The sequence below is a fragment of the Girardinichthys multiradiatus genome, chromosome 4 (assembly GCF_021462225.1).
Source record: "Girardinichthys multiradiatus isolate DD_20200921_A chromosome 4, DD_fGirMul_XY1, whole genome shotgun sequence".
NCBI lineage: Eukaryota > Metazoa > Chordata > Actinopteri > Cyprinodontiformes > Goodeidae > Girardinichthys > Girardinichthys multiradiatus.
This window is the reverse complement of record NC_061797.1, coordinates 16664543-16689905: the sequence shown is the minus strand read 5'-3', so window position 1 is coordinate 16689905 and position 25363 is coordinate 16664543. Positions and strand designations below refer to the sequence as shown.

Below are 25363 nucleotides of genomic sequence, written 5' to 3'. Positions count from 1 at the left end.
ACAGGTGTGTTTTTCAATGAAGGTGAGGTTTAGGTGTGTAGGAAAATGTGTAAGGTATAGATGAAGCATGCAATACCTGGTATGGTTTTTTGGGGAGTTTGTTTTTTTATGTACAAACAGGTATTTAAAGAAATTTTGTTTTAGGGAACATTGTTTGCACGTTATCAAATCAAGGGTATTTGTTTGAATTTCTGATCTCAGATGAATTACTGAAACAGTATCTGAGTGAACTTATCCTATGTTATTGTCTGATCTGTGGAGGTTTTGGACTGGAGTGAAGGACATTCTGCTTAAAAAAATTGCTAAGCCTGAAACAACATGGTAGGCTAATCATTTAGCAGGATAGAAACAAGAGATGCTTTACTTTGTTAAATGGTGACTTCACAAACAGTAGGTTTAAAATGTTGGTCTAACCTAACAACCAACCCAGAGAAATGTCTAAATCCCTAGATGTCATACTGCTCATTCATATTTAGGTGTTTCCTGTTAAAACGGGGCTGTGTCGTGTTCTAAACTCTGCCTGAATGAACCTTTTTTTTACTGATTGATTGAATCTCATCGTCATCATTTCACTGAATGGAGATTTATTATAGGCTGTCAGGAGTAGAGCAGGATGGGTCATTCACATTTTTAGTTTAATCATTTTCAGGAAACGATTAAAACCTCTTGAAATTCTGCTGGATGACGTTAGGAATACACAGTGAGACAAGAACATGTCAAGTCAAAGACATGCCATATACGGTCATCACACAATAAATGTTCAGTGCTCGATTAAGACATGTCCAGATTTGGGTGACTGGTCTCATGTTTTATTTATCTTCTTAACAGCAAGCAACTTACTTTCACTTAAACTACCAAAATTAAATTTGTTTTGCTCATTAAACAATAGGTATCAATATAAATGTGTTTTCTCACGGAGGAAAAAGACACAACACAGTTCGTTCCCCTTTTGGTTGGATCAACCTCAGTGGGATGCTGACGTCAGTCTGAGGAACGTCTGCACCACTTTTCAGTTCTCAGCTGTGAGATGTTTTAGGGGTTTTCCTTCATGCACATCCCATTTCAGGTCACCTCACAGCATCTCAAAGTATTCAAATCTGGGCTTTGACATGGCCCAGGACCTTTCATTTTGTCCCTTGTGGATTTAATCCTTGCCATGTTGCAGGGTCCAGTTTAACCTAATTTGTTAACAGATGGTCTCGTGTTCCTCCTCCACCCTCTGACACTGGTTAGAAAGCATGGTTCATTTTATGATGGTGAGCTGACCAAGTCCTGCTGCTGCAAAGCATCTGCAAACCACAACAAGTCCACCTCCGTGCTTCAAATTCAGAGCCTGTTGTTTTCCTGGATTGCTATATTTGGTTTATCCCGATCAGTATTCCAAAAGCCCCGGTCTTTGGTTGGTGTTATAGTTGGACAGTTCTGTGCCTCCATGCTTCCCCGTCTCAACTAGTAAACAATCTGTGGGCTCTGGAATTTTCCGCATGGGCGGGGGAGGAGGGGCGAGTGATGCGTTTAGGAGCGCTAAGAAAAACTGAGCTTCCAACTAGTTAGGTGCAGGCTGACAATAGTTGCTATGAAATTGTGTACCCAGATGGTCCGGATATTGTCATTGTCTTTTAAAGTCGCCCTGGTGTTCCCTCTCAGTTCAACAGGCAGGAGAGCCACACTCCGTGTCCAGGGCTTGAAAAGGGCAAACCTGCTTCAAATGCTGAGTAACAATTTTCTCAGCATCAGCTGGATCACCTGATGCTGAGTGTAATTTTAGCCATTTTAGCTGGAGAAGAAGTGTGGCAGAGTCCTAGCTTACAGCTCACCAGAAATTGCATTTTTTAAAATGACCTTTTGCAAATTTCAGTTTTAATGATATGGTTAATTACTTGGATCTTTCTTTTTTTTATTGATAGAATATCCACATGTGGAAATATTTTAGACAAACTCAAAAGGGATGTCCCAATGTTTTCCCATATCTATACATGACAAATAATCAGATTTTTTTAAATACAGTTACAAAATGGCACTATTTTTTTTAAACACCAATTATTGAGCTTGCAATGATTATATTGTTTCTCATATTTGCAGGATGTATTAAATACTTGTTAATTATGAAGTTCTACTCAAACATTTTATTTTGTTTTTGTACCATGCCCAGTGCAGAAATAGTTTTTTTCCTGACGTCCATCTAAACCTCCACCGTCAGCTTCACTGCCCTCCCATCCTCTCGCATCCTCCCTCCCCCTCCCTCCAGTGTTTTCACTGGAGCTGTGGAGAATTTCATTCGGTTTGGAGGCTCAGCTGCAAGCCTTCTCTTCCCCCATCCCCCACCCTCTCTCCATCCGTCATTCTCACCAGCTCTGGACAGAAAATTATTACCCTACACATTGCTTTCCAGCCTGACAGGAGTCTGCTGGGTGTCTGCAGGTCTTGAAAAGCCCTTAAAAGAACAAAAAGAAAATGTTTCCTGGAGGAGGTTTCAGAGGCTGTTCAAAAGCTGTGCATAATTTTACCTTTTTCATATGCAGTAATGGTCGCTGTAAAATGACTCGTTCTCAGCTGTCAGGAGATGTTACACAAATTGGCCGTCAGGGGTATCACAATTATTGAGTGACTGATGGATCCGTTTTTCTCTTCCATATATTGGGACACTTATGCTGATTTATTTAATGAAATGGTTAGACATTCATTTTTGAAATTGCCAGTTAATGCAAAAAAATGTGACAAACTTTTACTTTTGAAGTCTCAATGTAGGAAGAACTTTAGATTATATTTAATGTGATGTTTTTCATTTCTTGAAAAGTGCTAAATCTGGAAAAACGCACATTTTAATGAACGCATCAAAGGTTATATCATAACTGTCATCTTTTTAGGTGGTCGCATTGAAATAGTTTGGCCATAATTTTAGACGTTAAGTCGCTGCTAAATGTTGTTGGCCACACACACATTCACACACGCACTGATTCCTGTTTGGCAAAGAACAAAGTTGAAAATCACTAAAAATACACATATTGTTAATTGTGTATGACTTTCAGACCAGCATACTTGCATGTAAACAAATGGTCTCTCCACAGAGCAAATACAGAATAAAACATGGGAATATAAATCCATCCATCCATCCATCCATCCATCCATCCATCCATCCATCCATCCATCCATCCATCCATCCATCCATCCATCCATCCATCCATCCATCCATCCATCCATCCATCCATCCATCCATCCATCCATCCATCCATCCATCCATCCATCCATCCTTCCTTCCTTCCTTCCTTCCTTCCTTCCTTCCTTCCTTCCTTCCTTCCTTCCTTCCTTCCTTCCTTCCTTCCTTCCTTCCTTCCTTCCTTCCTTCCTTCCTTCCTTCCTTCCTTCCTTCCTTCCTTCCTTCCTTCCTTCCTTCCTTCCTTCCTTCCTTCCTTCCTTCCTTCCTTCCTTCCTTCCTTCCTTCCTTCCTTCCTTCCTTCCTTCCTTCCTTCCCTCCTTCCCTCCTTCCCTCCTTCCTTCCCTCCTTCCCTCCTTCCCTCCTTCCTTCACTCCTTCATTCACGGAGTAGTTCTGCAGGTGGGGACCACAGACCACTTCTCAGTACTGATGTTTTCTGGATGATGTTTTGGTCACTTTTGAATGTTGGTGGTGCTTTCACACTCGTGGTAGCATGAGACGGACTCTACAACCCACACAAGTGGTTCAGGTAGTGCAGCTCATCCAGGATGGCACATCAATGCGAGTTGTGGCAAGAAGGTTTGCTGTGTCTGTCAGCGTAGTGTCCAGAGCCTGGAGGCGCTACCAGGAGACAGGCCAGAACACCAGGAGACGTGGAGGAAGCCGTAGGAGGGCAACAACCCAGCAGCAGGACAGCTACCTCCACCTTTGTGCAAGGAGGAACAGGAGGAGCACTGCCAGAGCCCTGCGAAATGACCTCCAGCAGGCCACAAATGTGCATGTGTCTGCACAAATGGTTAGAAACCGACTCCATGAGGAAAGGTATGAGGGCCCGACGTCCACAAATGGGGGTTGTGCTCACAGCCCAACACCGTGCAGGATGCTTGGAATTTGCCAGACAACATCAGGATTGGCAAATTCGCCACTGGCGCCCTGTGCTCTTCACAGATGAAAGCAGGTTCACACTGAGCACATGTGACAGACGTGACAGAGTCTGGAGACACTGTGGAGAGCGATCTGCTGCCTGCAACATCCTTCAGCATGACTGGTTTGGCAGTGGGTCAGTAATGGTGTGGGGTGGTATTTCTTTGGTGGGCCGCACGGCCCTCCTTGTGCTCGCCAGAGGTAGCCTGACTGCCATTAGGTACCGAGATGAGATCCTCAGACCCCTTGTGAGACCATATGCTGGTGCGGTTGGCCCTGGGTTCCTCCTAATGCAGGACAATGCTAGTCCTCATGTGGCTGGAGTGTGTCAGCAGTTCCTGCAAGATGAAGACATTGAAGTTATGAACTGGCCCGCCCGTTCCCCAGACCTGAATCTGATTCTGGAACATCATGTCTCGCTCCATCCACCAACGTCATGTTGCACCACAGACTGTCCAGGAGTTGGCGGATGCTTTAGTCCAGGTCTGAGAGGAGATCCCTCAGGAGACAGGGAGGTCATACAGGCACGTGGAGGCCACACACAATACTGAGCCTCATTTTGACTTGTTTTAAGGACATTACATCAAAGTTGGATCAGCCTGTAGTGTTTTTATCCACTTTAATTTTGTGTGTGACTCCAAATCCAGGCCTCCATTGGTTAATAAATTGATCTCAATTGATGATTTTTGTGTGATTTTGTTGTCAGCACATTCAACTTTGTACAGAACAAAGTATTCAATGAGAATATTTCATTCATTCAGGTCTAGGATGTGTTATTTGACTGTTCCCTTTATTTTTTTGAGCAGTGTACCTTGATCTTATGTTTTCTCATTTTGTAGAAAACTGAGTTTAAAGAATAGGTTGGTTTACAATTTTTGTGACTTATCTGCATGTTCTTGCTAGTTTTGATCATTAGTCCCAATGATCGGTCTGATATATAACATTGTAATATTTCAATACATTTTATTTAGATTAGATATCTGATAAAGGAGATTATATTTAACGTAGAGATGTGCTTATACAACTTTTACTGGCTGATACCAGTTTACATTTTTCTTTAATTTGTAACCTGCTGCTTTTGATTTTCCTTCCATGCACTATAACAAAGTGGAATTTTCAGTGTTTCATTTCAATGAAGAGGGAAAAAAAACTGATTTGTCAGTTTTGACGTGCTAATCAATGATTGGTGCACTCAAAAAAGACAGAATTTCAATTTACTGTCAAGCCTTAAAGATTTATTCCCCCATAAGTCTTCAGTTTTGGGAGTAAGAAATTTGAACAAAGCTCCATCTGTTGATTTAACTTTAGCTCCTAATGCAGGAACAAAGCCCTCCCTCTGTCTATAGGAATAAAGTGATGAAAAAGATTAACACTGGGTGGAGAGAAAGATAACTCAAATAAATCATTCATTGAACGGAGCTTGAAGCTTTGCGTTGTTGACCGGGAATATTGAGGAGAATGATTGACAGCGGAAAGAAAGGAAAAGGAGGAAGGGGGGGTTGCAGCGAACTGTTCAATCTCTCTCTCCTCCAACACTTCCCTTGCCACTTTTTCCCTCCTCCCTGTTTGTTCTCCCTCTATTTTTTGAAGCCAGAGGAATGTTCCACATCCGCAGTGTGGTGGAAGTGTTTGTGTGTTGGTGTGTCAGGTTTATTTGAGGGAGTGTGTGCGCTTTGTGTATTTGCCTCCCTTTAGTGTGTGTTTGCTTTGTGGCAGGGGGGGGGGGGCTTGGCGTGTGTGTGAAATGGTCGGCAGCCAGTGTCACCATTTCTCCACGTCCCACACATTTATATGCATATTTCATGAAACTTGATCATTCATGTCGGGAGCAGAAGAATTGATAAACTGTGCGTTCATGTGCACTGAGCACATCTAAAGATACTGAACAAGATCATATTGAATTATCCAAATGATAGTCTGGCGTGGATAAAGTATATCTATAGACAGCTGCAGCCTGTATGCTACACCTGTGATTGAGCCTCCTGCCGTCTGTGTTTGGTTGATGCATTTTTATGACTGCAGTGTGGCTCAGACCAGAGGCATTAGAATTGCATTCACATATGGGCGTCTGCCTCTTGCTTTTTACCTCAGCTGTGTGTATTAGCAGAAAACAGGTCTGTTTTACACTGTGTGTGGACCTGTTACACTGTGCAGCCTCAAGTTTGTGTTTTGCACAGAAATCAGATTTGCATATTGGAAAATCATTATATTTTTTAGGCCGGTGGTATGGTTACAAGTAGTGTACAGTGTTAGAATAGGTGTCAAGGAATTATTAAAACTGTGTGAATAATTGCCTGGTTTGCACAAGATGGTGATGCTTGATGTGTAAACAGCAAGGGCTTCTCACTTCATAAGATGATTTGAGACTTGAGCATGTTCAAGGGATGGAGAGCCGTTGAATTATTTAATTTTGAATGAAACGGCTCTCCATACAAGGATTTGAATCAAATAATGATAAATGATTTGCCTAGTAGGAAATGCATAAAACACAAAGAATTTTTTCTGAATACAAGTGTTGATTACAGGAAAATAGTTAAAAACTGAATAAACTAAATAAGTTTATTGAAAATTCTCCATATGCAGTTTACCTGTTTTAACTTGAATAAACCAACGTTTTGTTATCAGGCCTAACTGAAACAAGGGCTAGATAAAAGCCTGTTGCCCCCCTTTCCTTTAAATGCACATGCCTTTTGCCATGCTGCAGCTATAAATAAGTAATTGATTAAGATCTTTGGCCAAGAACAGTAACGTACATTTTAATTCATGTCACCTCAATTCAACGTATTTATATTGTGACAATTTACATAAAAAGTAATTTTTATGGCACTTTACCAGACAAACTGGAATAATTCATATAAACTTTGACTCTAAATCAATTGTAATTCAGTTCATTGAATCAAATACATTCCAGTACAGTACCATCGTATAGTCCAGATTTGGATCCAAACCTAATAGGAAGACTCAAGGAAAACACAGCAGGACTGACCCAGGACTATAGTGAATAATCTGGATGTAATGTTCCTGCTGTGGGACGTTTAGGCTGCATAATCTGGCTGCATTGGAGGATTGCATACGGGAATAGGCATTTATGTTACTTCTAATCAGCCATACAAAGTCTAGACATGGCTGACGTCTTGGATAACAGTCATCTAAAGGCTGTGTGTCAATTGTGACATCAGTTTTGATTTTTTTGACCGTCATTGCCACTGCAGAGTGGGCTGAGATGATTAAGGCTGGTCATTAGCGTCTTGCAAGGCTGCATTTAAAAGCAACTACTATGGTTAGGAACCTTATTATTTGCATAAAGTAGTACTTAAAGTCCATATATAATCAAAATTGATGTTTAGGTGTTTTTAATAAGATGCCTTCTGTCCGAAACGTCGGCTACACACACGTGGAACAACAGATATCTGTAAGAATTGTAAACCAGTGTTTTTTAAATGTTAATGTCCTGGAAAACATTTGTTACACAGCACTTGTCTTAATTTCAGAGCAAGTACTGTGGCTGGTTCCTGATGAAGTCGTTGGTACTGACCGAACGTTTTTGAAGCAAAGTGGTGCTCATCTGGGATGAGATTGAAGCACCTTTGATTTTCGCTTTCCAGTGCAGAGTTTTTGATCTACCATCAGTGTTGCTAATGAGCATAAATCTTAATAAAAGTGGTGCATTGGATGACTTCCTATAAAATATCACGCTGGTATGCAGAACTGAAATTGTTTTGCTTCACTTGTGGAGAGTGAAAGCAAGATGAGCAAAAGTGGAACATGTTTTACAGTAAGCTGCGAAACGTTGGGGGTTTCTGTTCTGTTCAGATTTACTGGTATTATTGCTGTGCTCCGGTTAAGATTACACAGCTCAGTTCTGTGGTTGAACCGTAGTGAGAGGTATGTTTTACACCCGGGGCACCCAAAATAAAAAAGAAGTTGACATTTCAAAGGGAAATAGTCACAGCAAAATGCAACAAGCTTCAGTTTTCAGAGTTGTTTTTTTATGCGAGCGTCCTGAGGGTTTCTCATAAATGGAAAGAATCAGAAAAAGAACAAGAACAGATAGTATGTATGTAGCGTCTGAGGCTACTTTTCTCCCAATGCATACTAAACTTCGCAGTTTAATATTTCATCTGTCGATAACCTCTGTAAACAATCATTATTCATTTAAGAACAGACACAAATATAAATAGATTCTGTCCAGTTACAGGCAGCCTCTTCCGCCAGTCAGAAACTGGGGTTTTCTTTGCATCACATTTTTTTTTTGTTTCTGTATAAAAAGCCACAGTTCACTGAAAATAGCCCACAGCCGTCATATACAGGTCCTTCTCAAAATATTAGCATATTGTGATGAAGTTCATTATTTTCCATAATGTCATGATGAAAATTTAACATTCATATATTTTAGAGTCATTGCACACTAACTGAAATATTTCAGGTCTTTTATTGTCTTAATACGGATGATTTTGGCATACAGCTCATGAAAACCCAAAATTCCTATCTCACAAAATTAGCATATTTCATCCGACCAATAAAATAAAAGTGTTTTTAACACAAAAAACGTTCGTTCGTTCGTCGTCTTCCGCTTATCCAGGACCGGGTCGCGGGGGCAGCAGACTCAGCAGAGACGCCCAGACGTCCCTCTCTCCAGACACCTCCTCCAGCTCCTCCAGGGGGGGCCCAAGGCGTTCCTAGGCCAGCCGAGAGACATAGTCCCTCCAGCGTGTCCTGGGCCGTCCCCTGGGCCTCCTCCCGGTGGGACGTGCCTGGAACACCTCCCGAGGAAGGCGTCCAGGAGGCATCCGATATAGATGCCCGAGCCACCTCAACTGGCTCCTCTCGATGTGGAGGAGCAGCGGCTCTACTCCGAGCTCCTCCCGGATGGCCGAGCTCCTCACCCTATCTCTAAGGGAGTGCCCGGCCACCCTACGGAGGAAGCTCATTTCAGCCGCTTGTATCCGTGATCTCGTTCTTTCGGTCATGACCCAAAGTTCATGGCTATAGGTGAGTGTAGGAACGTAGACCGACCAGTAAATTGAGAGCTTTGCTTTTCGGCTCAGCTCTCTCTTCACCACAACGGACCGGCACAGCGCCCCCATTACTGTGGCAGCCGCACCGATCCGTCTGTCGATCTCCCGCTCCATTCTTCCCTTACTCGTGAACAAGACCCCGAGATACTTAAACTCCTCCACTTGAGGCAGGAACTCCCCTCCAACCTGAAGAGGACAAGCCACCCTTTTCCGGTCGAGTACCATGGCCTCGGACTTGGAGGAGCTGATCCTCATCCCAGCCGCTTCACACCCGGCTGCGAACCGCCACAGCGCATGCTGTAGGTCTTGGCTAGAGGGGGCCAGCAGGACCACGTCATCCGCAAAAAGAAGAGACGAAATCCACTGGTCCCCAAACCAGACCCCCTCCGGCCCTTGGCTGCGTCTAGAAATCCTATCAATAAAAGTTATGAACAGGACCGGCGACAAAGGGCAGCCCTGCCGGAGTCCAACATGCACTGGGAACAGGTCCGACTTAGTGCCGGCAATGCGGACCAAACTCCTGCTCCGCTCGTACAGGGACCGGATGGCCCCTAATAAAGGGCCCCCGATTCCATACTCCTGGAGCACCCCCCACAGGGCATCACGAGGGACACAGTCGAATGCCTTCTCCAGGTCCACAAAACACATGTGAACCGGTTGGGCAAACTCCCATGAACCCTCGAGCACCCTGTAGAGGGTATAGAGCTGGTCCAGTGTTCCACGGCTGGGACGAAAACCACACTGTTCCTCCTGAAGCCGAGGTTCGACTATCGGTCGGACTCTCCTCTCCAATACCCTGGCGTAGGCCTTACCAGGGAGGCTGAGGAGTGTGATCCTCCTGTAGTTGGAACACACCCTCCGGTCCCCCTTCTTATAAAGGGGGACCACCACCCCAGTCTGCCAGTCCAGAGGCACTGTCCCCGACCGCCACGCAATGTTGAAGAGGCGTGTCAACCATGACAGCCCTACAACATCCAGACACTTGAGGTACTCAGGGCGGATCTCATCCACCCCCGAAGCCTTGCCACCGCGGAGCTTTTTAACCACCTCGGTGACTTCAGCCTGGGTGATGAAAGAGTCCAACCCCGAGTCCCCAGCCTCTGTTTCCACCACGGAATGAGTGATGGCAGGATTGAGGAGATCCTCGAAGTACTCCTTCCACCGCCCGATAATGTCCTCAGTCGAGGTCAGCAGTCTCCTGCCCCCACTATAAACAGTGTTGGCAAAGCACTGCTTCCCCCTCCTGAGGCGCCGGACGGTTTGCCAGAATCGCTTCGAGGCTAACCGGTAGTCCTTCTCCATGGCCTCACCGAACTCTTCCCAGGCCCGAGTTTTTGCCTCTGCCACAGCCCGGGCCGCAGCACGCTTGGCCTCACGGTACCCGTCAGCCGCCTCAGGAGTCCCACAAGCCAACCACAGCCGATAGGACTCCTTCTTCAGCTTAACAGCATCCCTTACTGCCGGTGTCCACCACCGGGTTCTGGGATTGCCGCCACGACAGGCACCGCAGACCTTACGGCTGCAGCTATGGGCAGCAGCATCGACAATAGATGCAGAGAACATGGTCCACTCGGACTCTATGTCTCCAACATCCCCCGGGATCTGGTCGAAGCTCTCCCGGAGGTGGGAGTTGAATACATCCCTGGCCGAGGGCTCCGCCAGGCGTTCCCAGCAGACCCTCACTATGCGCTTGGGCCTGCCAAGTCTGTCTGGCTTTCTCCTCCTCCAGCGGATCCAACTCACCACCAGGTGATGATCAGTGGACAGCTCAGCCCCTCTCTTCACCCGAGTGTCCAAAACATGCGGCCGAAGGTCTGATGATACGACAACAAAGTCGATCATCGACCTCCTGCCTAGGGTGTCCTGGTGCCAAGTGCACTGATGGACACCCTTATGTTTGAACATGGTGTTCGTTATGGAAAATCCGTGACTAGCACAGAAGTCCAATAACAAAACACCACTCTGATTCAGATCGGGGAGGCCATTCCTCCCGATCCCGCCTCTCCAGGTGTCACTGTCGTTCCCCACGTGGGCGTTGAAGTCCCCCAGCAGAATAATGGAGTCCCCGGGAGGGGCAGGGTACTCTGCACTACCACTCGGCCCGTAGGCTGAAATGATAGTCAGAGACCTCTCCCCAACCCGAAGGCGCAGGGATACAACCCTCTCATCCACTGGTGTAAACCCCAACACGAGACGGCTGAGCTGGGGGGCAACAAGCAAACCCACACCAGCCCGCCGCCTCTCCCCGTGGGCCACTCCAGAGTAGAAGAGAGTCCAACCCCTCTCAAGGAGATGGGTTCCAGAGCCCACGCTGTGCGTGGAGGCGAGCCCGACTATTTCTAGTCGATATCTCTCGACCTCCCGCACAAGCTCAGGCTCCTTCCCCCCCAGCGAGTTGACATTCCACGTCCCTAGAGCCAGCCTAAGCATCCGGGGATCGGGCCGCTGAGGTCTCCACCTTTGTCTGCCACCCAATCCTCTTTTGCACCGGTCCCTCACAAAAAACGTCAACCTTCAAATAATCATGTACAGTTATGCACTCAATACTTGGTTGGGAATCCTTTGGCAGAAATGACTGCTTCAATGCGGCTTGGCATGGAGGCAATCAGCCTGTGGCACTGCTGAGGTCTTATGGAGGCCCAGGATGCTTCGAGAGCGGCCTTTAGCTCATCCAGAGTGTTGGGTCTGGAGTCTCTCAACGTTCTCTTCACAATATCCCACAGATTCTCTATGGGGTTCAGGTCAGGAGAGTTGGCAGGCCAATTGAGCACAGTGATACCATGGTCAGTAAACCATTTACCAGTGGTTTTGGCACTGTGAGCAGGTGCCAGGTCGTGCTGAAAAATGAAATCTTCATCTCCATAAAGCTTTTCAGCAGATGGAAGCATGAAGTGCTCCAAAATCTCCTGATAGCTAGCTGCATTGACCCTGCCCTTGATAAAACACAGTGGACCAACACCAGCAGCTGCACGGCACCCCAGACCATCGCTGACTGTGGGTACTTGACACTGGACTTCTGGCATTTTGACATTTCCTTCTCCCTATTCTTCCTCCAGACTCTGGCATCTTGATTTCCGAATGACATGCAGAATTTGCTTTCATCCGAAAAAAGTACTTTGGACCACTGAGCAACAGTCCAGTGCTGCTTCTCTGTAGCCCAGGTCAGGCGCTTCTGCTGCTGTTTCTGGTTCAAAAGTGGCTTGACCTGGGGAATGCGGCACCTGTAGCCCATTTCCTGCACACGCCTGTGCACGGTGGCTCTGGATGTTTCTACTCCAGACTCAGTCCACTGCTTCCGCAGGTCCCCCAAGGTCAGGAATCGGCCCTTCTCCACAATCTTCCTCAGGGTCCAGTCACCTCTTCTCGTTGTGCAGCGTTTTCTGCCACACTTTTTCCTTCCCACAGACTTCCCACTGAGGTGCCTTGATACAGCACTCTGGGAACAGCCTATTCGTTCAGAAATTTATTTCTGTGTCTTACCCTCTTGCTTGAGGGTGTCAATAGTGGCCTTCTGGACAGCAGTCAGGTCGGCAGTCTTACCCATGATTGGGGTTTTGAGTGATGAACCAGGCTGGGAGTTTTAAAGGCCTCAGGAATCTTTTGCAGGTGTTTAGAGTTAACTCGTTGATTCAGATGATTAGGTTCATAGCTCGTTTAGAGACCCTTTTAATGATATGCTAATTTTGTGAGATAGGAATTTTGGGTTTTCATGAGCTGTATGCCAATATCATCCGTATTAAGACAATGAAAGACCTGAAATATTTCAGTTAGTGTGCAATGAATCTAAAATATATGAATGTTAAATTTTCATCATGACATTATGGAAAATAATGAACTTTATCACAATATGCTAATATTTTGAGAAGGACCTGTATATGGCATTTTAAATGTCAGCTAAATGCAAAGCACAGGAGGTATGTGGCTCATGTGAACATTGTTATATCCAAACCGAGGCAGTGTTTAATACTTGTTAATCAATCCGCATTCAGATTATTATATATGTAAAAAAATATACACTTATATTTGTGAAAGCATGCAACTGTATGACTTCTCTTAAACAGAGGGAGTGTCCTGCATGTGTTGTCATGAAGGGGAGTTATTAAAGAGGATGGAGGCATGAAGTTGTAGGTGTCTGCTTCTTGTAGGGCTGATTTCAGCTTGTAAATACATTATGGGATGGCTGTCAACTCAGATTAGAAACTTTTGTCATACACTTCCAGTTAGGTTTCAGATTCACACAGTAAGGTAACCTTGATCCGTGGTGTTATGGTACAGAAACAACAACGCTCAAACAGAAATATTGTAGAAATGCAACAACTATTGCGACTGCTGCTGAATATCCATCACTCGTTCCTCTAAATGAACTAGTATAGCTTTAATAATATTATTTACTTTGTTTATTTAGTGACTGAATGTTCTCGAACACTTTAATTGAAAATTGGACAACATGGTCCTTAAATTAAAATCATGAAATTGTTGGCAATTGTCTCATAACATGATATCAAAAAGCAATGGTTGCCCAGAATATTATGTTTGTTCTCTCATTCTGCTCTTTATGATGTAACAATATGAGCGGATTAATCTTAGATTAGTAGGCTGATCATGTATTATCTGGCCTGGTGGTATATGTGCAGTTTATTGTACCAACAGACATGGTCACTCTCATAGCTTGTGGTCAACATGGCCTTTTAAGCAGTTTGACCTTAACAGGAGCAAAAGGTAAGCACTTGACTGTCATTCTGGTCGCTAATGTCGGATGTTTGTTGTTCTTTGAACCAGACAGCTGACTGACAGCAAACAGCAGCAGGTGGGGGAGGGGGAGTGCTAGTCTCTACTCAAGACCACCAGAGAAAGTTCTCTTGAGTTTAAGATTTTAAACCAGAAGGAACAACATAACAAAAAATGTTAGTGCTTAAGAAACTGTAAAAAACAAAAGCATACCTTGATCTTCAAACTGTCCCTACTTAGCCTTTGACCAAATCTCCTAACTTATCCTGTTTTTCTGTTTGTTGCTTATCCCTCATCCTGTCAATAACGCTAAGGTTCAAAATATTGCAGTATATTTTCATTAACGCAAAATTCAAGTTTATTAAAATAAAGTTTAAGGTAACATGTCTGAATGGTTTATTGGTTTGGTGAAAAGTTGCTGCTGCATACTGCTGTTTAAGCCTAAAGCTGCCTATCTTCGTTTTTATTTACTTGTTTTTTTCTGCGCTATTGCTGAACCTGCTCCATCCTACTGTCCTGTGGGAGTTTGGCTCTCAGCCTCACATCGAGTTGGAAAACAATCCTTTTGTGGGCCGAAGCTTCGCTTTCTTTTCCCATTGCAAAGCCAGAAAATAGTCCTGCTTAAAAATACCTATGTATTGTTTATTGTTGCTTTGTTTGTGTGAGCAATACTTGGACTGCTTCTGTGAACAGGTTGGAAAATTGTAACGTGCTACCTTTATTTTTATTTAGTGCAGCCCAGGTAGATGCTGTTCTGTTAGAAACACACAGCATGGTTGAGGTTTCTAGCCCAGTCACTTTGTAATTACTGCTGGCCAACATCAAGCCTCGTAAAAATTCAAAAGAAAAGAAAACAATGAGAACATCATACTAATGTAGGCATGGGTTGGTATGAAACTTAGATTATGACAACCATAATTAATAATAATAATTAACCTAAACAATTAATTACCCTCCTAAAAACCTTGTTTTTCTGTAAACATAACATCATCTGCTCAGTAGACAAATCATACTGATTTTAGGAGTAATCAATGTTATCTATGCCATATATTCATTGTTTTATTTGTTATAGACTAAAGTGTTTACTTAATAAGAGTGACGGGTGGTTAGACCAAGAATTAAACCATCTGTATCATTCTTTGTTGTAAGGAAGGGAATAATCTTTTAGCCTTCTATCAGCCAGCTAACAGTCAGTGTGCAGCATCAGGTTGGGAATAGGTAGAGCTGTGCTACAGTTTGCTCTGTACAGCTGAAGAACACCTGGGTCACTCTGGCACTTCCTCTGGCTTTTCACTAAGAGTTTAAACTGTATAAACGGTTTGGAGGGAAATATAAATACTGCTCTTACAGTCTCTGGTCCCAGAGTGAGGATTTCGTTTTCATTTCATTTTTTGTTTCCTTTTGCACAGTTTGTTTCTTTAGTGCATTTTATCTTCCTTTAAGGACACCTTGGTTAATGAGGGCGAGACTGAGTGGAAATCAAAAGCAATTTCCCCACTACACTATTGTAAACAACAACAAAAACCCTGTGCTTGTGCTTCGCTGGGAATCAACATATGAACATAGTTAGCTCTTCTCTGCTTGCTGCTGGCATTTCACTCAAACTGAGCCTTTTTCACCGTTCCCCTGTTTTGGATGTCTTTTAAAACTGTGGTTCAGCAGGTGGCGATGGACTGCAACACCAGATTCACAATGAAAAGCAACCCACTGTCCCCTAAAGTAAATATGAGGAATTTGTTCTGCATCTTTAGCTGCTCTGAGGAGTACAACCATTCAGAGATCACTTCTACCTTATTAATTTAGCCTAAGATTTATTTCTTTTGGTAAAAATAGGCTAGAAATATTTTAAAGACTTCCATAAAAAAAGGCTTCCTAGCAAGAATTTTTAATCAAGATGCTTAGATTGAGAAAAAATTTCAAGAGTTAAATTAAGACTCATGAGACAATAATCACAGTTTTTATTTTTTGATGGTTTTCATAAGATTATTAAATGTCTCGTGTTAGAGTTGTGCTCAGTGGAGTGCTATAATTAAAGGTAATGTTTTTCTACACCACCCTTACAGGTAGAAGGTTTTGGGCTGTTTATTGGAATACCCCTGCAACCTGCTGTACGTTAGTAAAAATCTGAATTTCTGAACATGAAAGCAGAGAACAAATATTGAGCGGTGTGGTTATCAATTTCTGGATGTTCTCTTAAACCGTTGACACATTATTTTTCTCGAACCGTGGGCATTTTCTTTCATAACTTTTTTTGTTTATTTTTTAGAAAGGTACTTTTTTTAAAAGATGAAAATATTCAAAATTTGTGTATGTGCCTCAGTGACAGTGTTGCTTAGACAAAATGCAGGAGCATCCAGAGCTAAAGAATAAAGTCAAGAGCAGAAGTGGCAGACAAACAAATCTAGACTTTCTCCAGTCTGCCTCCGAATGTGGGTCAATTCTTATAGACCCTCAGGATAAAATGCCAAACTTTACAGGCAGCTGAAATAAGGCAGGCACTGGCTGGTAAAAATATTAATGGTCTTTAAAGCTGCTTTCAGTGTTCAGGAGAACATGCCTAAGCTACATATTGGTTCCCTCCACCAAATCAATAAATTCTAGTGTTTCAATCACTTCCATGGCTGTTTGGTGTGGAGAAACTTGACTGACCTGCACAGAGTCCTGACCTCAACCTTCTTGAACACCTTTCGGATGAATTAGAGCGGAGGCTGCAATTCTGGTTTCCTCATCTAACTATGAACACACTCCTAAACCTTGTGGAAGATGTTTACAAAATAGTTAAAGTCGCTATTGCTGGCAACACCTTAAAGATTAAGAACACGATGTCATCAAAGTTCATGTATATGTAAAAGTATACAGACAGATACTTTTGGCAGTATAATGTATGTAAAGTGTCATGCTTTGTAGAATTTGAGTTGGTCCAAACTACAGACAGGAGCTCAGGATAAGCATGGTGAAGGATATTTAATAATAAAACAGGACATGGAGCACAGACAGAGAAACGGGAAGTCTAGCGGAAAATTCCAGCGAGGAACAATGAAAATCCAGAAGCTTAAATAATGAGTCAGGGGTAGGAAAATGACAAAGGAACCAGATGGGTTATTAAAAGGAGATGTGGAACAGCTGTGGCAGGATGAAAGCATTGAAGCTAAGGGATGGAGACTAATTAACACAAAGGAAAGGTGAACTAAGACACTACGAAACTACTAACCAAGAGGATAAGACTCAACTGAGAGAAATAAATCTAAATGCACTGAGAACAGAACTCAGGAAAAAACCAAGACACTGAACACGAATGAAATAATATGGAAACACCTTACTGATTATAATGAACACAGAGACTTATGAGTGTGTTTTGTGGGAGTCGTAGTATAGACCTCTTGCATTCTGAGAAGGCTGCAAGTTCCCGGTCAGAATCCCACAGACTGCCACTTTGGGTCTCTGAGGAAGATCCTTGGACTTGACATGCTCCCCGGGCGCTGCACAGCTACCCTCTGCTACCTATGGGATAGGTTTATGTACAGTTGCAGTGACAAATGAAATAAATTATTTTTATTAAAAAGAAATTAACTGAATATGGCAAGACCAGGGAACATAAATAAACAAGAAGGAAATGATAAAAACACAAATGAAAACCAAACCCAAACACTTAAGGATCATAACATTTAGGGCTTAAAACAGTAGTCTATCAAGTAGTCTCATCAATAAACAATCAAGAGGAGTCCATGTTTTATCTGAAGAGAGGTGGACTTTCACATTAGATTCTTTCAGCTATTTGTTTAGGATTTTAAAAAGTGTGAAACAGCTGACATTACATCTCAAGAATTTGTCCTCATCATTTTATCTCTCTCCTCTTAGCAAATGGTGATGAGCCTGCGGGTGTCGGAGCTGCAGGTTCTGCTGGGCTACGCTGGACGCAACAAACATGGACGCAAGCACGAGCTTCTGACTAAGGCGCTTCATCTGCTGAAATCCGGCTGTAGTCCCGCTGTGCACATGAAGATCAAAGAGCTCTACCGAAGACGCTTCCCTGCCAAAATGGTCTCCCACTCAGAACTGGCGATGACTGGGCCGCATCATCCAGCCTCAGTTGGAGTCGTTGGGGGAGGCGGGGCGTCGCTGCCTGCCGGCCTGACGCAGCTGGCGTACGAGGGTCATGCTGGACACGGTGGCGCTCCATCGCCCGCTGCCTTACTGCCCCTTTCGCTTCTCGGGCCTGGGAAGCATGAGCTGACCGGGCTGACGCACCACCTGCCCACCTCGGCCACGCTGCATCCGGTCCACCCAGATGTGAAGCTCCAGAGGCTGCCGTTCTACGACCTGCTCGACGAACTCATCAAGCCAACAAGTCTAGGTAAAGGAGATGTGAGAAGGTTATTTTTGTCTGAAACGTGAAGTTAAGACATTTATTCACCCCCCCCAGTGCCTTGCATAAGTATTCCTAACCTTTCAGCTTTTTTACATCGTCCAACTACAACTACAAACCTCAATGCATTTATTATGTCATACATCAACACAAAGTAGCAAACAGTTATGGCTTTCAATTTGAAAATGACCCAAAAGTATTACCAGAAAGGTTTTGGATGTGTATATGAGCGAATATTCTATATACAAATCACAGCATCAGGCACTGCAAACACTGACATTTGTAGTTCCTGTTTATGAAAAAAGGCTCCCTGTGAGCGTCGATGTCGCACTTCCTGGTAAGGGGTTGGCAGGGCGAAGAAAAGTTAGAGCAACAATATATTACTTCTCTCAGGTATTCAGAGTAAACGCAAAACAGTCTTGTTCCCCTAGAACTAGAAGTAAAAATAGTACTGAACCTTTTGGACCCATAAGGAATCTAAGCTTTCTCTTTTAATTGATTGAATCAACAGTGGTTGTTAATAAGCACAGCAGAAGCTGTTATACTTTTGTAAATGACCACATTAATATTCTGTCTCAGCATTTTAATATTATTCAGTCACGCTTAGGTTTTAGGATGCACTAAATCATGATTTTTATTAGATTTTCTACCTCGTGAAAAAGTATCTGCCCCCTTACAGACACACCTTTGTTGTGATTATGATTATGAATATGAATATATTGTTTAATATTTATACTTATATATTATACATATATAATATTTCGGTCTGTTAAGGGTTGTGCTGTGAATACCAGCCCAATTAGGTGGTGGTATTAGGACAGAATTGAAAGGGATGAGCCAAGCTCTGGCATTATTGAACAGCAAAACTGTACAGACACAGGATAAATTCACACAATTTATTAAAATACAACAATTTATTAACAAAAATACGTCAACTCAAAGTCAAACATATTTCAATCAACAAACTCTTTACAATGCTAAAACAACCCAACTAAAATACCAAGCAGAACGAAAGAATAAGGAAGACCAATGGGCTATGTACAATATAAACAAGTGAATCAAAGTGGTTGAAAACAACAACAAATAAAGTGATGCAACATTACCATGCAATGTTATTTATGTTTGAGGACCAAGAATTATCTTGAAGAATCTGGAAATGGAGTTAAGTTAATCTTGGAACTAACTTGGGAAATAATTGGTATACCGTCAAACAACCATTCACAATGCAAGATCAGATAAAACATTATTTAAAAAAAATAATATTTTGAAGAACGATTTGCTGAATAAAACAAACCTTCTGGATGACTAATTCTCAACGGTGTTTAATAAAGTGCCTTTATTTATTAAAATAATATTTAAGGAAATATTATTTTGAATAAGAACCAAACCTTTTGGATAAATGGATCTTAATGGTGTTTAATTAGATGGCTTCGCCTAGTACAAATAAGATTTAAGGAAATGTTAAAATAATATTTAAGGAAATATTTTGAATGAGTACCAACAACCTTTGGATAAATGGATCTTAATGGTGTTTAATTAGTTATCACATTTAGTAAAATAATATTTAAGGGAATATTACTTCCTAGATTGGAAACTAACAACCTTAGCCGTTAGCGATTGGAGCTAACAAAAGAAGCTTATATCTGGTTACCAGAATCAAACGCATACCTTTAAAGTACCATTAATAAAAGGGTTGAAATGCATACGGGTGGATGGCGCGTTATGGTCAATCTTCTGTGTTTAAAAACCACCCTTTAAATAAAGTTTGTTTTAACTTTTAAAAAAAACAACAACACAGAACCCATTATTAGCTGAGTGCTAGTCTGCTAGCACTTACTGTAGCACAGTTTCGTAACACAAGCAAAAACAAGTGTCATTAAACGAACATTTTGATTATTTAACTCTAAACTAATCTTCTCTGCCCAAACACCTCCTCTTACGTGAACTGTGCTGAGGAGAAGTTGTCCTGGGCGTTGAGGAAAACATCCACGTGTAGGTAAACAAAGGATTAGCTTGCAGCTAATCTCTGTAGCTGTGGGGAAGGGCTTTTAGTTGGCCCAGCTGAACTGTAAGACAAAGGCACATTTGGCTCCTTCATTGACTGCGATGCGGCGGTGTAGCTCTCGCTACCTGGACGTGCACCCAGGAAGGCATGCGATGCGGTCCCGGCCTTCTTTTTCAGGCCGTTGGGGAAATCCTCTTCAATTAGGGCTGCTTCTGGAGGCCTCAGAAGAAAGTCACGCTTGTTTTATTACACCCTTTATATGAATGAATGCCGGATACTCAATCAGCAAATCATTACTTAACTTTGTTGCATGTGATCGCATGTGATCGTAGTCTCTCTGGATCCAGTTTGAAGAGTTATGTCTGCTTGCCAGCAAGGACACATTAGCTGTCTCTCCTTCCAGCTCCGCTAGGGACCGGTGTGAAGGAGGTCTGGTTGTTGGAACGCAGGGTTTTTATTCAAACTGTGATTTCACGGGAAGTCCGCTGTTACCCCTCTTGTTGCTTTTCCTGGCTGTGCTGGAAGTAGGTTAATGCCATTTATTTTTAAAGTTCCAGAAAAGTTATTACTTACTTTAATGTTGTAACTCATGGCTGGGTCCCAACGCCTTTTCACTGTAAGGTGTTTTATAGTTTATCTGAAGCAACCAAATGTTTTTCATATCTCATAGGTTGGAATAGTTATGCAGAGCTAACGAGTAAACGTATTCCTGTCAAGTCAAAGAAACTGAAAATAACTCAACCTCTGATAGGGGTTGTCCCACTTGTTTTCTGCAGCTGTAGAAAAAAGAACTGGTGGTTAATGGTCATGCAACTAAGGGTTTCACAAGGGTTTTCACCACAATTCATGCCCTTAATGTGCCACTGATGTGGCTGCCATATAATAGAAAACCTGAAGCTGTGTTTTCTGTTATTCAATGATAACTTTGTACCTTAAACCACCCACCTTTACTATGTAGTTGTTGAATGTTTTATTTTATTCATTTTCCTTCTCACTTTTACATTTTAGTCAACAGTGTGACCAATCCAATAGACAGAAAACGGGCAGAGCAGCATATGGTTAGTATCGCTCTCTAGATCCTAGATACAATTAAAACGGATCATGCATCTATAGAGAGAACAGATCGACCACTTTGGGCTCACGACTTTCAGTTTAAATTAGAGGCAAAACAAGGTTTACTAACAAGGTACGATCAAATTTTACTGCAGATTGCAAGGTTGAAACTGTGAATAAAAAGCAGTGAATCATTTGCTGTGGTCCTCACTGACCCAGTCTGTACTTAACATCTGTGGTACTGAGAGGAGCTGGGATGTGTTGGGGATGACAAAAAAAATTACAGTCTTCAAAATTCATGATATAAGGTTTGTTGTTAATTTAGTGACCAGACACATATCAATTTATATCAAAGAGTTGCATTAACTTTGCATCACAAACTCATTTTCACACTGTAGCTCTGCACAACAACATGCAGATGCATTCCTTGGAGCAAAAGTCTAATGAATACGTAAATAAAAACAATATGCGGAGCTGCAGTGAGACATACATGACCTGCTTTATCTGCTGAGGCATAAACTCACCCTGCCCCATATTGTTGCATGATCAGGGGGTGTACTCAGTTTTTCTCAAAGTTTAAAATTTTAGCTTTAATCAATAATAACATGGTGAAATCTATGATTTTATCCACATGAGGTTAGATTCAGATACTTTTAGACTCTTGTAAAGGTCGGATCATTTACAGTTAAAACCCAACAGGTAACAGAGGGTTTACTTTCTTTTTACCAAGAGTGTATTTTTTAGTAGCTGATCAATAACTACCATGCTTTAGGAATCACTGAGAGTCTTCTACTGTCTGATTTCATGAAAACTCACACTTTCAGTGTTGTTCCATGCTTATTCTCTGCTCTTTAATATATTACTTAAGAGACTTTCCATCTTGGCTTTATCTTGGTTGGATTTGTCTTTGCATCACATCCAGCAGCCAGCCTGTACTTAGCATAATAACAATCTTTGGGCTCTGGGATATATTGCAAATATATGAAAATGTCTAGATTTTCCTACATTAGCATTTTAATGGAGTAAGAGGCTGCCTTGTGATTAATTTGCCTGCAGATTCATGTACAAACACTATGCCTGCAGCTCTGTCATCACACCATCCTTCTCCTTTTCCTTCCTTCTCTTATTCTTCCAGTTTCCTGCACGTGTTCCCTCCCTCTCCGCCTCCTTTCTCTCTCTCTCGCTCTCTGATGTGTCTCCATGGCCATTCTTGGTCAAAATTTGCATGCAGAGTGATGAAATCACACAGGTGAACACCTGTGCCTGCAGAACCCACCCTCCCCTTATTTGAATTTGAATCGAACATTGTCACTTACAATATTTCCAAAACACACTTTCCGATAAATAATGCATGTGTTGAACTTATTGGTCTCAGAGAAGCATGGAAGGATGATTGACAAAAGGAAAAACTCACTGGAGGATTTTGTACATCATTAGATGAAACTGTTTATGTGCATTTTCTGGAAAAAGAAGATTAACCTTTTTGACCCTCATGAAGTAGGTTTAATTCCCACCTAAAAAGCAAACTAGTGGATGTTTTTCTTTACTTTAGGAAAGCTGTTCTCTCCTACATGGATCATAATTTTTTACCTCAAGTAAATAAGTCCCCCCAACCCCCCCCCCCATCTTCCTCCTCCCGATTTGCTGCCTCTCTTTGTCTGGATTTTTATTTTCCTGTAAAACGATAAATCAAAGATTAGGCTCTATAAGAGAGTTCATTTTATGATAGCTACCGTTTTTGAGGTACTATATATTGGTAATTCAAGGTATAAAGTTTGTGGTTTCAAATACGTTTTCTACTGTTTAAAGTCCTTTTAATAATATTAGCCAAGTTTCCCAAACTTTGGTACAAGGACTTATGGTGGTGCTCTGAGAAACGTTTAGTATTAGCTATTTACAAGGTAAATACAAAACAAAGTAGCACAAGTATAGCAGTTATAAGCAGTCATAGATATGAGTTGTTCAAGCACACTGATCTTTGAGGTGGCTGCTAGAGGTGAGTAGCAGAAAGCGAACGTAGAAGGTTAAATGGCTGCTAATGCTGTGTTCTGGAGTTTGAAGTTGGATTGAGGGGATAACATCAAACACAACTTCATATATATTTCTCTGCATTTTATGGATTCAAGTAGTAAAGGAGCATTTTAACAAGTAGGGGTTGTTCGTAAATATAATGAAAGATTTAGTGAGAATTAAATTAACAGAAGTGCAGAGAAACTGATGATTACTGTAACCATCAATATGTTTAAAATAGACAGCAGCCATATTGGATTTTGTGATTAGGAGGTTGAATTCTCCAAGTTAAACCTAGGTAGTTTTATTTCTAACAGTGTTAATGGACAATAATGTTTTGCTTTCTGTCTTGCATTACTTGTTCCCTGACCAAGGGGGCTAGAATAATCATTTCTCCTTAATCGAGTTGGGCAGCACTCACCCTCCCTCACATATTGTTGTGCCCTGCTGGGCAGCTGGGTGAAAGAAGGCTCCCACACTTAGAACAAAGACAATGTATGATCTTTGGAAATTTTTCCTGTGGGAAAAAAACCCCCGACAGACATCCATCTATCGCCCTTATTATGGTAATGCTGTTTTAAAACTGCTGGAGGCAAGCTCCAAGTAGCTGTCCCTCAAGCAGTTGAATTCAGGCTGACTACCAGAGGAGATAGCTGTACTAATTCATCAGGTTATATCAACTTCTTCCGCTTGTGTTGAGAAGTACTTCTAATAACTGTAATAATCAGAATATTATTTGCGTGTATACATTTTCAGATTTAAAATTTTAGGCATACGACAATAACACAATAATAGAGAACTTGATGTTTTTACTGAAGGTACGGTGAGATTCTGTGACAGTTTTGTGAGAGTCGGGTGAAAGGAAGATTGTTATATGTTCGGTGCTTTGAGATATGTGAACCTGGAACAGACTGAGAAAGGCTCCAGCTCAAACTCTGCTTCTTCCTTTTGTTCAGTTCCCGCCAGCTGCTGCTTCATAAATCTGTCCCTTTAACTGCACTATGATGATATTACTCATGTCGACTTTGCCTACGTTTTAACAACATTTCACTGGTTGGAGGCAGTAATTTATTTTTGGCCCTATACATAATTTGTGCTATTCCAAGATGTTCCAACTCCCTAAATTGGATTTAATAAGAACTGGGTTTGTAGGTTCTAGATAAGTGGATTTGACTGCAATGCTTCTGGCTTCTTTTTGAAATATAAAACTGGATTTGTGTTATGAGCTTTTCTCACACAACCAATTTAGGTAATGAAAATGTGCAATAAAACCCAAGAAATAAAATCCAATGTCAATCGGTTCACAGACATGAGTTGTCCATGCTAAATAACGCCCTCTGCTGCAAACTAAAACATCACTAATGAGATTAAACTATTACAACTATGCTTAACACATATAGAGAAGCGGTTGCAAGGTACATCCTGAATGATCAGCTCCATATGCATCACGTTTATGGTTATGGAAATGTAGCACTATGTGAGCATGTTCTCAGATTTCCTGACCAGTCTGTTTAGTCCCAGTACCTGGGTTTCTTCTGTGCATATAAATGTAGTTATTATCACTCTCACACCATCTTCCTCTCCTCTGCCCCCCACTCTGTGTCATTATCCCTCCCTGTGGTGCAGTCCTGTGCTCTCTACTCAGTCCTGGCAGTCTGGGTAATAAAGGTTAGGCAGCCCACAGCTTGGCCCTGCCAGCATCCTCTGCACAATGGTCTTAGCCGCTCCATCTTCTCCTCGATTACCATGATGACCTCACGTGTTGTACTCTGCCTCATCCCCATTGTTGTCTGTCCTTAATAATGAAATATGCCTTATTACAAATATTATTCAACACGTATATGATCATTAAATCAGCATATCTTCTGGAAAAAAGCTAATGCTTGGAAAAAATTGGTAAGACATTTCTAGTTTTCAAAGACGACTCTTTCAATTGATTATTTGTGGTGTATCTAGACCTCAAATCCTTCTAGTTTTGCAAAAACGTTTATGCTTATTCTTTTATAATTAGGGTTTAGTTTGAATCAGCGAAGCAGTCTGCAACACGTCTTATAATACAGCTCTATGTAGTACAGTTAGACCACAGCTGCAGGGACAGTCTTC

General features: G+C 42.1%; 1 protein-coding gene across 1 annotated transcript in view; it reads left to right on the top strand.

Annotated features, from left to right (window-relative positions):
* The window catches only part of LOC124866946 (E3 SUMO-protein ligase PIAS1-like), an 83340-nt gene that overhangs the window by 17569 nt on the left and 40408 nt on the right, over positions 1-25363 (top strand). Inside the window, exon 2 of the mRNA XM_047363018.1 lies at positions 17685-18180. Coding sequence (XP_047218974.1) covers positions 17685-18180 — 496 coding nt within the window. The remainder of the gene's footprint in view (positions 1-17684; positions 18181-25363) is intronic.